Genomic DNA, 16259 nt, shown 5'->3' on the forward strand with positions numbered 1-16259 from the left:
GCAACCACACCAACCCTGTGTGAGAAAAGACAAAACCTGTTTTTTTTCAGTCTGTACCTACTCCAGGTATCACTGTGATATTCTGTCAGCTCTTGCTATGCCGAGATTTATATGAAATCGTTTCTATTCCATTGAAACAGTTTTCAGAGATTAATTTTTGAGGGTATTAGCATTGATTCCTGAGCACACGTGCTTCCTCCTGCTGCCAGTGGTCCATATCCAGGGAAAGCTGCATTGTCTGAGCTGGAGGTAAGCTCTCTTGCCCTAATTTATTGAAAAAATTAATTTTAGATTTAAAATGGGGTTTTCATTTATGAACCCCGCTCAATCTGTTCTTCACTCCTGAGTCTTCACCCTGACCTTTCCCTTATCTGAAATCCTCTGGGCTGTACACTGTGTTCATTAGTGAAACTTCCAGGAGGGAGCAGCAGGTGTGGGCTGTGGATAAGGACTGCATGCACGCTTGGCTCTGTGCTTATCCAGGTACCCCTGGCAGCTCCTGGCTGTAATTTAATTTAGGGCAGTGCCAGGATTTGGACTTTCTTTAAGAGTTTTTCACAGTTTCTAAGTTTTAATAACAATTTTTACATCAGCTCTGGAAGTAGCAGCCCTTGGCATTGCATGGAGAATGCAATAATGATACTTGCACTTAAAAAAATGAGCTGGAGAAGTGATGCAGTGCACCCCAGTACTGCCAAGTTTAATCCCTGCTCATGGAGTCTGGAATGGTCCAGGAGAGTCAGGATGGTCCAGCGAGGTCCTGGGGCTGACCTGGGTTTGGTGCAGAGCTGTGCCTCACTCTGCTCTGGGGGAAGCAAAGGGGTCATTCCCAGAAAAGGCCATAGAAAAAGAAGCTCTCATCCATCTGAAAAGAAGGCTCCCATGAGAATGATATGCTTTATATCCATCCCTAGAAGACACTAAAACCTATCTGGCTAAAAGGCAAATAGCAATTGGAAGAAATTAGCTTTATATCCTGGTGCCAGCTATGGATTAAAAAACCACAAACAAACTTTAAAATGCTTTGAGCTTTTCTTCTTTTTTTCTTTAAAGGAAGTTCAGCAAAAGAATATTTTCCCAACTTTATTCTGATTATAAATTTTGCATTCTTTGGATATTGCTTTTTAAGAACATCATTTTGTTGAACATCATTCAGCCTCCAAAGTCAGCTCTTCCCTATTAAACTGAAGCCATTATACAGGCCAGTATGGTTAGACAGAAGGACAAATCACAGGAAAATGTAGTTTAGATGCTAAAACACCTATTTGTGTTTGTCAGGCTCAAAGTCATTCGCCACTGGTACCCCTCTGTAGTTTTGATTTGAAATTCAAAACTTGACTCCTGCAAATGCCTTGGCTCAAATTGTGGTTGAATGTTAAGTGGTGTCTCTGAAGCGAGACTAATCACACGGAATGATATTGGATGTTTGCAGGAATGGGACCTCACAAAAAGGTTTAGAAAAATCTGCTGCTAATAACAATGTTCTGTTTTAAATAAAACCTGCAGAAAAGACGAGTGGCATCTCAATAAAGACAGGTTTCCTGTGGATTGGGATTACATTCCTAGAGGAAAGCCTAATGCTTATCCAGGAGAGCAGAAAAGTGAAGCTAATTATAAGCAGAAAGAGAAATTGGCCAGTCAGATGCCTGGGTGCTGTGAAAGGGGGATGGAGGCAGAGTGAAATATTCTTTCAGTATAAACACTATTGAAACAGTGCCCCATTTTTCAGGGGTGCTTGAGTCAACTCTGCCCCATGACTGCAGCTCAGCTTTGGGGGTCAGTGCAGCAGGGGGAGAAGCAGCAATCAGTAACAGCCGTGCAAACCCATGTATCATCATGTTAATTGTGCTGGAATATGGGATTGTTCAAACTTTAGAAAACAAGTGCATTTATGACATCAATGGCTATTTGAATTCAACTGTAAATTTGGAGTAGATGTGGGTAATCACAATCCCTTCCATTGCTGACTCCTTGAGGTTCTTAGGAAATTGTTTGTTTCCCAGTGATAGACAGCGTGGTCATAAAGCACAAAGCAGTGGCTTCACAGTCAATAAAAAGTGAGAGATATCTGGGTTTAATAGCTCTGAAAGGCAAACACGGCTGGAGTGTGGAAAGGCTGGAGGCAAAGCTCTGACCAGCCAAGAAAACAGAGTCAGCCAGGCCTGGCTGGGACCAGAGGAGAAAATGTGACCCAAGAAAAGGGGACTAAAAATAATACAAATAATAACTGGGAATGGAAAACTTCCTCTAATAACCCATGGAAAAATACTCTTTAGCTGCCCTGACTGGGCACAGTGGCTTTCCTTTCACAATTTGTTGAGCAGAGAGCAGGGTGGGTGGTGCTGGGATCCTGTCAGGAACAGGAGGTGTAAATGTGGAGAAGGGGTGGGGTGGAGGTCACACACAGTGCCTGGGGACAGTGCCAGCACTGCAGGGGCAGTCACAGCTCTGGCTGTGCCATGCACCTCTGTATCACCTGCTGCACAGAGGGAACAGCTGGCTGCAGGGAAACAACACCTTGTGCACACGAGGAGTGAGCTACGAGCTCACTGGAAGGAAGCTGGATAAACCTTGGCTTGGAGAAAATGAGCTGAGCCTTCGATGTGCAAGTTCTTCTTGGTGGCAGTAAATGCTCCCTGCAGCAGTGTTTGAACACTGAGTCAGTGGAATGTGGCTCCTCACTGCCTGGCACTCCCTGGGGACGGGGACAGGGACAGAGCAGACCCCAAGGCCCTGGTCTGCAGAGTTTTAGTTTCTTTCTGTATCTCCTGAGCCACACAGGTGTTCAGTCCAGAGACCACAGAGAGGGAGAGGGCAAGGAATGGCCTGTGCATTCCAGATCTGTGTCCCAACAGGTTTGTGTGTTTAAGACACCAGCCCAACCCCAGAGTGATCAGTGGGACAGGGGCACAGTGACACTCCCCATGTCACTTTGGGAAAACACAGTTGTCATTTGCTGAGGTGAGTGTGGAGAATCAATGTGCAGCACAACAGTCCCACAAGCTACAAGGTCAAGCGTTACCTCATCCCCTGATGCCTGGCTCACTTCCCAGTCCTGCACAGACCAACCATCTGGAATTTCAGGTTTGGGACAGGGGGAATTCAACTGGGCAGTTCCCAGCAGACAGAGCTCTTTCACTGGGTCCTGCTGGTCTTTGCTGTCATGTGGAAGCTGTAGCAGAGCTGTGCAGGGTCCTTATGTCAGCTGGAGCTGCCACAGGTTTGGTGGGTTCAGAACTTCCTTCCAGAGTGTCCCAGTAAAGTGTCTGAATGTGCAACAGAGTCTGTTCCAGTGCTGGGCTGCAGGGAGAACCTGAATTCTCCCTCTCCCACTGCCTTGGGTCTGCTCCGCTCTCCACCCAGTGCAGGTGCGAAGGCTCGTTCCAAAGTTCAGGTTCTGCGTTTTCGTGCCTTGCCAGGGAGATAAAAGGCTTGGTAAAACTGTAACTTGACCTTAGCATTTCGTAGCAGCCGCAGAGATAAGCTGCTGAAGGAAATACGGAGAGCAAAACACGGATGGCTCTGGGGAAGGGGACCCCACAAGGCAAGAGCTCCGTGTGAGGAGCCACGAGTGGGACTCGGGGCAGCCTGGCTGGCAGGCGGGAATGGCCCTGGATTGCTGACTGGCATCACAGCCTGGCAGGCACTGTCGTTTTGCTCTGCCACACAAAGGACCCCCGTGCTGCTGCTGCTGCAGGTTTGAGAAGGAGAAGATTGACTGAAGCTGCCTGTTATTATTTTTGGCTACTCCAGCAATGTATCAAAAACCTGACGCTGGGTTGATGCTGGTGCCCTACTTTATAGAAGCCCTGAAAAGCAGATCAAGGACAGCGAGCTTGTCTCTCTGCATGGCATCTGCCAGCAAAGGGTGAGAAAACTTCAAACTGCTGATGGGGGGAATGGGGGAGGCAAAAATGAGGCAAAATGTGCTAAATCCAGAGCGCTGTTTGCAGACTTCAAGGGAATGGGGGTCTGCATGTCCTCCACTAAGGAGGGAAGGAGGGACAGGCAGAGACTGGGGCGTTCTGCTGCCAGCGTGGCTGATGAGCTGGTGCCATTGTCCCCAGCACACGCTGGGGACCAGTTTGCTCTGGAAGGAAGAAGGGACCCCACTGGCCTTAGGTGACCGCGCTCCTTGTTAGCCAAACCCAGTAATAATGCTGCTTCACGTTTTCTGGATGCTTTGGCAGTGAGAGGGTCATGGCCACCTCTCTGGCTGAGGAGGAGACGTGTAGGGGTGGCTGTGCAGAGTTAGTGTTGGAACTGGGCAGAGAACCTGCGAATTTTGACTGGTTTGTCGGTTCCGTTCCCGGTGGCTCTGGCTGGAGGAATGGTCTGTCTGGGAATCCGGCTTGTGTGTCCCTGGAGGAGGCGAGACTTGTGCCTGCTGCCTCGGGCAGGATTTGCTCCTGTGACCTCCCACTCTGAGACCTGCTTCCTTCTCCTGTGCTCTGGGGGAACCTCGAGTATTCCTGTCACCTGGGGGATGTTTATCGCTGTTGGTGTTTGCCCCTCCAAAGCTGACCAGCGTTCGCAGCCCAGGTGTCGGCTTTCTCCGCTGATCCGGAGCTGCCTCGCATGAGCTGCTGGATTTGTGCTTTGTTGCAGACGTGGACAGTAGCCTTTGAAAAGTGGAAGAGGAAGCAGCCATCAGTAAGAGGCAGGGGACAGTGCCATGTGGTGGTTTTTCATTTACTAGATAGTCCTACTTTGTTCTTGATGAGTAATGGAGGCATTTGAATACGCCAGGATGACAGCAGCAGTCTGGCTCTGGGAACGTGTCGGCGTGGGCTGGCTGAGGATGGTGGCAGTCGGGACAGTGGGACCATGCCGCGCAGCCTTTCCGTCTCCTCTCCGCTGCCTCACATCTTTGCCGCTCACCTGCTGCCCCGGGCCCCGCGTTCCGTGAGGTCGCCCGGGCCTGAGCCCCGCGCCCCCGGACCCGGCCGGGGAGCCCGGCCCGGAGCCCCCCGGTGAAGTCCGCGCCGATGCGGGCGCGCTCCGTGCGGGGTGCGGACCATGGCTCACGCAGGGGCCGCCGGCTGCTGCTGCAGGCGCTACTCCCTGCTGTGGATCGCACTGCTGCAAAGGTCAGTGACTCGGCTCTCCGAAACGGGAAAGGAATGCGATGCGCGGCCGAGGGCAGGGACAGGCGGGCGGGCGGCGCCGTCCCTCCCCTCCCGGTGCCGGGCCGGGGGACGCGGCGGGGCCAGCGGTGCCCGGGGCAGCCTCCGCACGACTCGGGCTCCCGGAGAGCTGCGTGTACCCCGGTTTATCACAACAGAATGAGGGCGACGGGCGGGAGAGGCGGCATGAGACGAGGGGTGAGCGGCTCGGGGACCGCGGGGCACGGGACGCTGCTGGGCGGCTCGGGGGTACTCCGGGCCGCGACGGAGAGCGAAACGCACCCGCTGCCCCCCAAGGCGAGCCCGCGCTCCGGGGGGGGCCGGGGCGGTGGAAGGACCGGCGCTGACAGCCGCTCCCGGCCCGGCCCGGGGATGGGCGGCCGCGCTCCGTCCCTCGTTCCGTGCAGTCGCGGTTTGTTTCCATCCTGGGCGGCGTTTCATCATCCGTGCCCGGGCTCGGCAGCCGCGCTGTGCAGATGGGCCTTGCGGCTCCATTTCCGTGTGGTTGGTCCAGGAGGACACATCCTGCCTCGCCTTTGCCGCCTTGTCCAGATTCCGCCTCCAGATTGATGTTACGCAAAATTTAGGTGATAAAAATGAAACCCTTTATCCCCAGCCTGCTCCCCCTGCGGATGGTGGTGATTCTGGGGTGCAGCTGGGAGCACCCCGTGAGTGCTGGCAGGGAGCAGGGGGCTCTGCCTCGGTCCCTGCGTCCCGGTTTTGCTTCTGCTGCCATGGACGTGTCCCCGGTGTTTGTTGAGGCCCTACGGTCCCTGCTCGCTCCAAGGGCCGGTGCTGCGGGAATAACTTGTTCCCAGGGCTGTGCTGTGACTCGGGCTTCAGATTGGAGTGGTGGCTCTGTCAGTGCTGTTTGCATCGGATGTCCCCAGATCTGGCACTGTTTAGGCTGATGTGATAAAAGGAATTTTTTTGATGTGTTCATTTCTGTTGAAAGTGTCATGTTGATGCCATTATGCTTATGGGAAAGGGGCTCCTTGAAAACATTTTTGATGATTGAAATTAATGCATATTTCTGATCACCTTTTGCATCCTGCTCCTGATGCCCTTTACCCCCTAATGCCCTCTCTTCTTGCACGTCACAAATGCCATCGGTGTCCTTGCTGGTTGTCCTGTGCTGGGCTTGCAGGCTGCCCCTGACAAACTTTGGAGTGGCCCGTTGTTAAACAAATACCCATGCTCAGGTGAATGTCACAGGTTAAAATCATCCTTCAGGTTTGCTCTGGCAAAAACAACGTTTGGAATCTGGTATGAGCTGACAGAGTCCTTTTGCATGTAATTAATCCTGCTGCCAGTTGAAACTGAGAACAGTCTGAAAACAAGGGCAGGCATTAATAAGTTTAATTACACGTCCTTTGTGTTGCTCAGGGAAGGTGTTGCATTAGTGAGGGCAACCTGTAACGCCAGGTTCCCATCCTGAGTCTGCTGAGCAGAGTTTCCCAGGCAGAGATCAGCAGCTGGGGTTTGGGGAACGGCGGGAGAAAGTTCAGGGCAGCAGAACATGGAGAAGGGTGTGCTGCTGCATGCTGAGACTTCATCCCCACGTCCTCTTCTACGGGAAAAAAAAACAACATTCTTCATCTTCTGGAAGCCTGCGAGTTCTCTTGTGTGCTGTTGGTGGTGGTTATTCCCACAACATCGCTTTCATATTTATTTGTTACATTGAAGCAGGATGAGGCACAGGGGAGGAAGGGATGAGAACTCCCAGCAGTGGTGGGAGGTCACTGGGAAGTTGGCCCTGGCGGAGGGGGGTCACACAGGCACTGCTGAGCCCTGGGGAGAGCTGCTGTGGAGGAGAGTGGGAAGCAAATGGGAGCAGTCTGGGCCCTGCAGGGTGTAGTCCCAGGGTGAACCGGCAGCAGTGAGGCTCAGGAGGGGCAGTGGCACCGGGCAGAGCTCCCGGCCGGAGCTGGCAGAGCGTGCTGGGTGATTTACTCCCATCTGTGACAATCCTTCTCCCATCTGATGCTGCAAATCAATTTACTGGAGTTGTGCACTTTGTTCTCAGTCATAACAAACCCCTAATCCCCGGGCTGGAGACAGATTTAGATTCTGTCTGTGCTGCATGTGGATCTGCTGGGCTGTTCTGCTGCACCTGGGCATGGAGGACCCTGCAGCGGGCGAGGGCAGGGGAGGGGGTCAGGGCTGCCCTAGAGAACCTGCCCCAGCTGGCTCAGGAAAGAACTGTCAGCCTCAAAAGCTACACACAGGAAATCTTTCCTGGCCAGGAGAAGTGTCACAGAGTCAAATGTAATTTGGGAGACCAAATCCTTCTGACACTGGGGAAGTATGCACGCTGCCAGCTCTGCAGCTGGTGCCAATGGGGCTTCTTCAGCTTAGGGCCTGGACTTCCTTCAGAATTCCCCAATCTGCTCATGTTCTGTGAGCAGAACAGTAGGAAATTTAAGAAAGACTCTTCAATTTTCCCCCTCTTTGTTTCAGTGTTACGTTTTGTGTCTGCTCCATCCCTTTGCAGCCACCCACCAGGTTCTCTGTTTGTTTCTCTCTCAGAAATAATCAGGAACGTTTTCATCATAAAACCACAGGAGCAGCACACGGGTGGTTTCAGGCGGGTGAGGCTCTGAAATGAGGACTGACAGAGTTGCCTCCGTGCAGCTCTGTTTGCTGCCTCCATTGCTCAAAACCCAGCCCTGGAGTTGGGTGAGGAGAGGATGGATTGCTTCTCCATCATTGGTTTTGCAAGTCTTCCCTGCAGTCCGCGTGGTCCTGGTTGGATTTGGTGACAGTCAAGTGGCTGTGGAGGGCACAGGCAGAGGGGATACATCCCTTCACGTGGTAATGTTTTATGACTTTTATTATTTAGCACAACAATCCTCTCTGATTGCTCTCGGGCAGCAGAGCTCTTTCTTTAATAACCAGAGACTGGCTGCTGCTCCGCAGGACTCGCCAGGTCAGTGCCAGTAGCAGTAATGTTATTTCTCTTTAGAACTAATGTGGTCTTTTATGAGATTTTTTTCCTCCCCCTTCATTTCAACTGAACTTTAGGCAAGTAAAAAGAGATTTTAAAAAGGCCCTTGGCAAAAAGAACTGAATGTGCTGTTTGGAAAGAGGGTTCCTGTTGTGAGATGGCTCTGGGCAGCTGGCCGTTCCCAGCATATTAAAACAAAGGTGTAGGATTGGAATTGGATCAGCTGACGTAAACCAGGACAGGACCTGGAGTACACAGCAAGTTACTGGAGCAAGAGATCAGACAGCCCCACAGGCAGCATCGTCACAGGGAGGGTAGGGGGATGGATGTGAGCAAAGTACCTCTGTCATCTTGGAAGTGTGTGCTCACTGTCAGCAGATGGTGTTCCAGGTGTGTTTGCCTGTTTGGGGGGCTGATGGCCAGCACAGGTCTGCAGGGACTCAGGTGTCCCTGTCACTGTGGGTGCTGCTCTCAGGCTCAGGAGAGCAGCTTGTGGCCTTTCTCATACTGCTGGTGTGAGGGGAAGTCTGTGGAGCAGCAACAGGGACTGGCAAATGTTTTCCACCAAATGGGCTCCTGCCACAGTGCCATGTCACCGAGGGACACGAGTGCTCTCTGCCCTGGGACAAGGATTAAAGTGAAAGGATCATGTGCCCTTTGAAGGCAGGGCACTGGAACAGAGATGGGACAGAGCCCTGGGACGGGGGCTCTGCTCGTGCTGCCCTGCCAGGGCTGCTCTGGCAGAGAGATCCTCATCCCTGCTGCTGAGATTTCCAACAGCTCTAATTAATGACATCTCCCCACTTAGCCCTTGGTACACAGGCAGATGCTGGGTTTTTAGGGCTGGTTTGAGACCTGCAGCGCTCCCCCTGCACAGAGCAGCATCTGGTGAGAAACGTGCCTGCTGCTGACCTGGGCTGGATCCGAGCGGCCAGGAGGGAGGGAGAGACATCGTGGGAGCAGATCCTGCTGAGGCAAGGGCCTGACAAATATCCTCCCTGAAAAAGTCCCCTTCATTTTAGGATCCCCAGAGGCATTCGGCAGAGTGTGGAGGGATATAAACACACATTTGCTGAATCTGGTGAGAGCGTAGTATGTCCTGAGAAACTCTCCCTTGGTAATCCTTCAAATAGCACATCTGCACTCCCACCCGGGGCCATCCAGCTGCAGTAATTTTAAATGAAAAGTAGACTTGTTTTGTTTTAATTTTTTACAAAAAATTCTTAGGCCAGCATGAGGCGATGCAACTCAGTGATGTACTGAGTCGTGGTTTATTTTATCAGTATTTATATTTATGTACGCAAGAATGCAAGTCTCAGCTTGGTTATTTACCTTTTCTAATTTCATCTGTAAAATATGGAAATAAGATTTACCAGAAATGCCTTGATTCTGAGCTTATCTGGGCTGGGTGAGAAGTCTGTACTATCATTTCCTGAGCTGCTGGATATTAGTTCTGCACTCAGCATCCAGAGGTAACTTGATCTGTGTGCCTGTATTAGAGTTCATTTACAGTATCATTCAGAGGAAAAGGATAGGGACCCTTTTCTCTGAAAATAGTGTAAAATTGCCACAAAGTACTGGGAAATGGCAGTGCTGGGTTCCTAAAGATCAATTTACTCGCCACAGAGATGTGGGGTGAGTGGGCAGCTGAGAGAATGGCTAATGGCATGGAGAGCCTTGCTGGGAGCTCAGGGCTTCTGATCCAGCACAGAACTGTGCCAACCCCAGCAGGGCTTTCAGCACTGGGGGCTGCAGGGTGTCCCCTCAGAAAGCCTGTGCTGGTGGCTGTTGTGCAGATGTTTTACTGGTGTCACCACAGCTGGTCCTGGCTGGTGCCTGGTAGGTGCAGGGAGCACCTCGGGTGTCCTGGAGCCCTTGGCAGCGTGTCCCCAGGCTGGGTGGCCCTGGGGAGGAGGTGGCCCCAGCGCTCAGAGCTGTCCATGGAGCAGCTCAGGCAGGGAACCAGCCACAGGCAGTTCTGTTATCACCTGGGGCTTCATGCATGGCCTGAATCTTAATGGCAAATCTAGAGAAGCACCTGTTCATCTGCTGCTGCCGTTTATCTGAGAATCTCCTTGGGCTGTTTTCTGGATCCAGCCTGGTGTGTGCTTCACTGGAAGCGATGAATTTTGCATGCACTGTTGACATTTCTCTCTGTTTTGGTCAGCTTCATTCTGGAGAACAACAAAACCCAACACACACATCAGAGCAAGCTGGGAGTATACTGGGAGCATTGTTGTTTGGCTCATGAAAGAACACGCTGAGAATATCACAAACTCCCCTTCTTGCTGTCCTTCTGTGCCTTTGGAGAAGGTGCCACACCCCTTTGCAGACAGGGACACTTGGTCTCTTTGGGAGCCCCCAAAGTGCTTGCCAGAGGTTTTAAAGGTCAGAGTTACCAGGATCAGAGCTCTGGCCTAGGAACATCTGACGTGGTGCAGGCTGTAGAGAAGGCAGCTGCTCCCTTTGCACTCAAGTTATTTTTTCCCTTGCCACTTCATGGGTTTGTTGTGTTTTCCCTGGGAGTACCTAACTATCTCTTTCTTTTTCTTTCTTTCTTTTTTTTTTTTTTTTTTGTTTCCCCTTGAGCTCTCTGGTTTTGCTTTAAGAGTTACAGCACCATTGATTGTATTGGCTGTCTCAAAAATGGTGCTCTGCTCACTGTCTGTGGGCTCCCCGCTGCTAAATGCTGCCAGTGGGACTCCAGAGCATTTAGATCAATCAATAGGGCTATCACAGCCTTATTTTCCAACTCTCCCCATCCCAGGGATGTGTGTGTGACAATCAGAGAGAGCTCATGAGCCCAAGGGCTGTTGGTGACAGAGTGCACATCCAGATGTGAGTGTTCTGGTGAGCTTCTGGCAGCACCAGAGCTCAGCACCAGGTGCTGTGGACCGGGTGGTGCTGCTGAGTCAGCAGCAGGTGCTGTGGCCAGCTGGCCTCCAATGCACCCACACTGCTGCACCCCACACCTGGGAAGCCTTGTTTAGGAGCACCCCACACCTGGGAAGTCTCATTTAGGAGCACCTCACACCTGGGAAGTCTCCCTCAGCAGGTGTGGTGGCTGTTTAGAGTTTGATTCAGTTCAGAGACCCCACATTGTGCAAACCTGTAAAGAATTGACTCCTCACTGCATCGGAGTTGGGAAAATTGTTTTACTGCTCATACTGCCTGCTACGGAACCTTTAGAGTAGAAATTACAAATGGGACAGCGTAGCAGGCCTTGCTCTTCAGGGCCCTTGGTTATTTCATGCCAGAACATTCCCAGGAATATTGTGCAGTTGTTGCTAGCAGATGTTGCTGACAGGTTTCTCTGGGAAGGAGAGCATCCTCTGACACCGTGCCGTTTTTCCTCCAGATCCCATCTAATGCCGAGGCTGAAAGAATCGCGCTCCCACGAGTCCCTGCTCAGTCCCAGTAGTGCTGTTGAGGCTCTGGATCTCAGTATGGAGGAGGAAGTGGTCATCAAGCCAGTCCACAGTAGCATCCTGGGACAAGACTACTGCTTTGAGGTAAGGAGCCATCCCAGGGCTGTTCCTGGGGAGCCAGGTGTGGGCTGGCATCTGGGGCCTGGCTGTTCCCAAACATTGCTGCTCAGAATTGCTACACAGAGACCATTTCATAGGCAGAAAATTGCTCCCATCTTTCCAAGGAGGATCATATCCACACAATCAGAGCAATGAGCTCCTTGTAAAGCAGAGCTGCTGGCACAGGTGCTGCGCTGCTTAGGGCTGTGTATCAGCAGAGCATGAATTTGTTTATGCCCCTACAGTTTATGTTCATGCAGATATTGGGAAGTGCTAATCCCTACTCAGTGTTCCCAGAGACATTACATGTGGTCACAGAGCCAGCCTGCTGCTGTCAGTGGGAGTGTGGAGGACTTTGTCTAGAAAACTGAAGCTTCCCTTGTTTGGGTAAATAGAAAAATCTGTGAGCATTTCAGATTACTTTGACATCTGTTATGGCATGTGGTAAGGTCTGTGCTAGCAGGAGGGAGTAGGGCACGTACAACCCAGGCTGTAGCTGGGTAATTCAGTACAGGATATCTTGGGAATCATTTGTCCTGAATTGTGGATGGCAAAGTATTATTGCTTATGGCAGTGGCTGGGTACAGAACTGGGAAATGGTTTTCTTACAGTAATAAGGCAGTGGATATTTGTGTTTCTGTCAAGAGCAGGTAACACCTGTTTGTGCTTGGACACAGAGAAGCAGATAAATGGTGTAGCTGTGTTTGGATTGTGCTGTAGGGGCTGCAGGCTGTCCTTGGATGGGCAGTGCTGGATGAGAACACATGTCAGTGTTCAAGAGGAGTCAGACTGGAAAGATAAAGATATTTTTCTTTACTGAAATCAGCACATTTTGAAATGAGTGAGTTAAAAGATCTATTTCTTAGAATATAAGTGGGTAACGTGAAAACAGTCTTACAAAAATATAGCCTCAAACACAAACTCTGTAGTTGGCTGAAGTATAAATTTTGCCTTGCTGTTCATTCTTTGTGGAATTGAGCAAGTGCAATGGGTCAGGAGGGGAACAGTTTTGTAAATTATGTGTCCTCTATTACATTCCACTCAAGAAAGATAAAATGAAGCTAGATGGAAAATAGATGTGACATCCATAATATAAGAGTTGTTTACCAATTCTGTTCAGCCCACAAGAGGAGAGGAAGGGATATGAACAGAACTTGTAGAAAGTTGAGTGAGAGGGAAGTTATACAAGCCGTGCACTTGGAAGGAGGAAGAAAATTTTGGGGTTAAGTGAGTTGGATAAAGAGAAGTCACACTGTAAAAAAAGAACGTGTTAATTGCTGTTCTGCAAACCCTGCAGAGGAGAGGAAGAATGCCAGGAAACAACAGGAACATTGATTTGTCACTGGTGGCTGCTCACCAGCAAGCTCCAGCAGGAGGCACCGAGGTGAGAGCTAAATGGCACTTTGTGTCAGTGCCTTGGTCTCGTGTCCCCCAAGAGCCTCCAGAAGCTGGGAGTGAGGTCAGCACTGGAATGAGGTTACAGATCTCCTGGGATCCCAGCTGGGGCCAGGCACTGACTGCAGCCCACAGCACTCAGGTACCACTGAGGGACCCAAGGAGCTCAGGGCATGTCCTGGAAAAGCAGCTCTGACCAAGGAGTGCCAGGTGAGAAGGCCCTGCCAGGATCACAGGAGCTGAGGTCTTGTCTGTGCAGTGGATGGGGAAGGTGCTGCAGTTGGTGGTGGTGCCTCATCCCTGCCCCCTGAGGCTGTTGTGGACCTGTTCCCTCGGGAGATGAGTTGGGAACAGGCAGGCTGGTGTCTCCAGCTGGGAAGTGAAGCTCCTGCTGGGCAGTGCCAGCCTTGCTCAATCCTTCACCTTCTGCCACACTGGGGTGGCGGGGCAGGGACAGTGCCTGGGAGCTGTTCCCATCCCCAGCTGGCCGGGGGCCATCGGTGCTCACCTGACACAGCTCCTGCCCCCAGCAGCCTCGGGGAGCAGGCCAGGAGGATCTGACACGGCTGCAGATGGAGGAGAGAGGCTTGGGAGAGGAACTGGCAGCACACCCAGACAGAGACAAAAGCGAGAGGTGCCAAAGCCATCTGCAGTGGAAAACAACCAAGTGGCTCCTTGGGAGGCAGCTGGTGGATGAAGGTGCAGGGAATTGTTCCTCCCTTCTGTCCCCACCACCCTGCATTAAGACGTGCTCGGCCCTGCTCCCCTCAGCTCTGCCAGGGAGCACAGTCAGCACCAGGGCAGGGCTTTTCCACAGGCTGCCTTTGGCTTTTTCTGCTTACTTAGTTTTGTGAAATTTGCTTTTTTCTCACTTGCTGAGTACTTGGCAGTCGGTATTTACTTGTTTCCTTCATTGATTTTTTTTTTTTTTCAAATTACTCAGCATCATCTTCTTTCTCCTTGCAAGACTCCTCAGTCAGCAAATCATCCCGTGCCACTGCACGTGCTGCGTGTGCTAAATATACAGTGGGCACCTCAGCCAGTACCAGAGGCTCGGAGCCCAGGCTCCCAGAGCCCATTCCTGGCCCTGGTTTTTGGGGGCCATTAGGGCTGAGGGGCTCTCTTAGGTCTTGGCAGCCAAACCTTGTCCCCTTGCACAGTCGTGCCTGAGCAGTCCCTGGACACAGCTGAGGGAAAGGCAAACTGTGGTTGCTCCAATACAGCTGAGCCTGTTGTCTCATCCTGGCCTTGCCTCAGCAAGGGAGAATTTAGGGGAGCTAAATTTAGCAGCACTGAATTTGATCCAGCTGTGCAAACGTTGGCCGTGGCTCGCGTGGCCCTTGGGACGCCTGGAGCGGCTGCGGGGCCGGGGGTGCAGCTGAGCCCTGGGTGAGCCTTGGAAAATCCTCTGAACATGGAGTGACACCCCCAGTGCTCAGTTATCATCCCCTGTTCCTCCATGCACGTGCCTGCAAGTGAAGCCAGCCTCCACCTTAGGATTGTCTTAAAAAGACAAGATTTTATCTGGACAGATTGTCCATCCAAGGACTGGGGATAATTAATAGGAAAAGTAACATTTCAGGAATTAATGAGTTTTATTAATGGAGTTTGTCCTGTACATTAACATATCCAAGATCTTGATGAGATCAGAATACTCTCTTTATAAAGTTAATTAATATCTCATAAAGCTTATTAATGCCATATGATATTTAAGTCAGAACTCAAAGCTGGGATCTGATTGCAAATTTGGGGGAAATTGCATTTTTGGTCACACGTGGTAGATGTGATCTTCAGCTCCCATCAGACCAAGACATACTTCATACCTGACGCATGTTTTCTTCTTCTCTTACTTCAGTATGACAGTTACAGGTTTTTTAGGTTTTAAAAGATTAACTTATAATTGGTTTAAAATTGAATAAGGAATTTGGCCATGATAATGCGTGTGTTTACTTGCGTGTGGCAAGAAAACACAGTGACAATCCTGTGTGCCAGCAGAACTCCATGTGGGAAGGCTCAGGGATGGAGGTTAACAGGAGCATCAGCAGCAGTGGAGAGGAGATGAGGCAGGGGGGGTTTGTCATGGGAGATTTTGAAGAAGCTGGAAATACTCTGGAGCATGAAAGGATGCTGGAAAGATCACAGTGCTGTGCCTGCTAGTATGGAGTCTGTTCTTGGAGCTACAGGAGAGCTTGTGCTCAGCAGAATGTATTTTACAGGCAGAGTATAAAAGTGTGCAAGGACTGGGAGAATGTCTGTCTGAAGGAGAAAGCCTCTGGAATATCAAGAGTTGGAAGATTCTTTGCGTTTTTGTGTAGACAGAACAGGCCTCTTCTCATCCTGCCCTGGTCTGTGTTCAAAGGAAAGGATGTGTTCAGCTTATCACTGAGGTTTGCTAATGACAAATCTTAGCAAGTGCCAGCTCTGCTGTAAGAACAGGTTGGGCTTCTGGGAGATACATGAAATTAAAGGAGATTGTGTCTCCCAGAAGCTGATAACCCAGTGCACAGTGTGTAAACACAAACACTGGGAGATGATAAAGCACTCACAAATAACTCTGCAGGTTGAGACTGGCGGAAATGAAGCTCAGAGGGGAGTTATTTAAAGTACCAGCCAGGTCCATTCAGCCTCCCAGCAGAGCTGTACATGGTGAATATTGCTGGGCAAAAGAAATGCAAAGGGCAGAGAGCTGGAGCCACGTTCCTGGTGGTCAGGAGGAGTGGAGGAGATGGCAACTTGGGGAATATCTGTGTGTGAGGGCAGGTGCAGGGAGCTGTTGGCTTAGATGCCCAGGAAGGTTGATGTGGGGGCATAGGAAGGAAATTTGGTGCCTGTCATTCTGGGCTGCCAGACAGTGGTGCTTCCTTGGGCTCAGCAGGATTGAGTTTCCTTGGGACAGCAGGAATGTGATGAGGAATAAGGGGCAATGAGTGGAAATGTCCCTGCTGTGAGTGTGCTTCTTAAACCCTGGCTATGAACTCCCAATGGCCAGAGAAAGTCACAAAAATACTGCAGAAAATCCCTTGACCTGGAAGCATGAGAGGTGAGAGGAGGGCTCAGCAGCACTTCCAGCTGTGTCCAGGTTGGGAAGCTCCCCTGGTTCTCCCCAGCTGGGGATGGGTGCTGTGGGCTCTGAGTGCCCTGGCTGGGCCATGAGCTGGCACGAGCTGTACCACGGCCAGGAGTGGGCTGTGCAGACCTGTCCCCATCATCTTCACTGCAAGGGCTCCAGCAGCCACAGGACACCAAGGGGGAAGGTGGGAAAGC

General features: G+C 51.1%; 1 protein-coding gene across 9 annotated transcripts in view; it reads left to right on the plus strand.

Moving 5' to 3' along the window:
* Positions 1-16259, plus strand: part of LOC121337134 (DAB2 interacting protein) — a 158563-nt gene that overhangs the window by 110289 nt on the left and 32015 nt on the right. For 7 of the 9 annotated variants that reach the window (XM_041407005.1, XM_041407007.1, XM_041407002.1 and 4 more), the window contains one exon: positions 11432-11585. In XM_041407005.1, coding sequence (XP_041262939.1) covers positions 11432-11585 — 154 coding nt within the window. Of the gene's footprint in view, positions 1-4489; positions 5091-5149; positions 5325-11431; positions 11586-16259 lie in introns of those variants that run through there. The other 2 variants (XM_041407008.1, XM_041407009.1) reach the window with 2 other exon arrangements.

The sequence above is a fragment of the Onychostruthus taczanowskii genome, unplaced genomic scaffold, assembly GCF_017590055.1.
Source record: "Onychostruthus taczanowskii isolate IOZ18803 unplaced genomic scaffold, ASM1759005v1 scaffold25, whole genome shotgun sequence".
NCBI lineage: Eukaryota > Metazoa > Chordata > Aves > Passeriformes > Passeridae > Onychostruthus > Onychostruthus taczanowskii.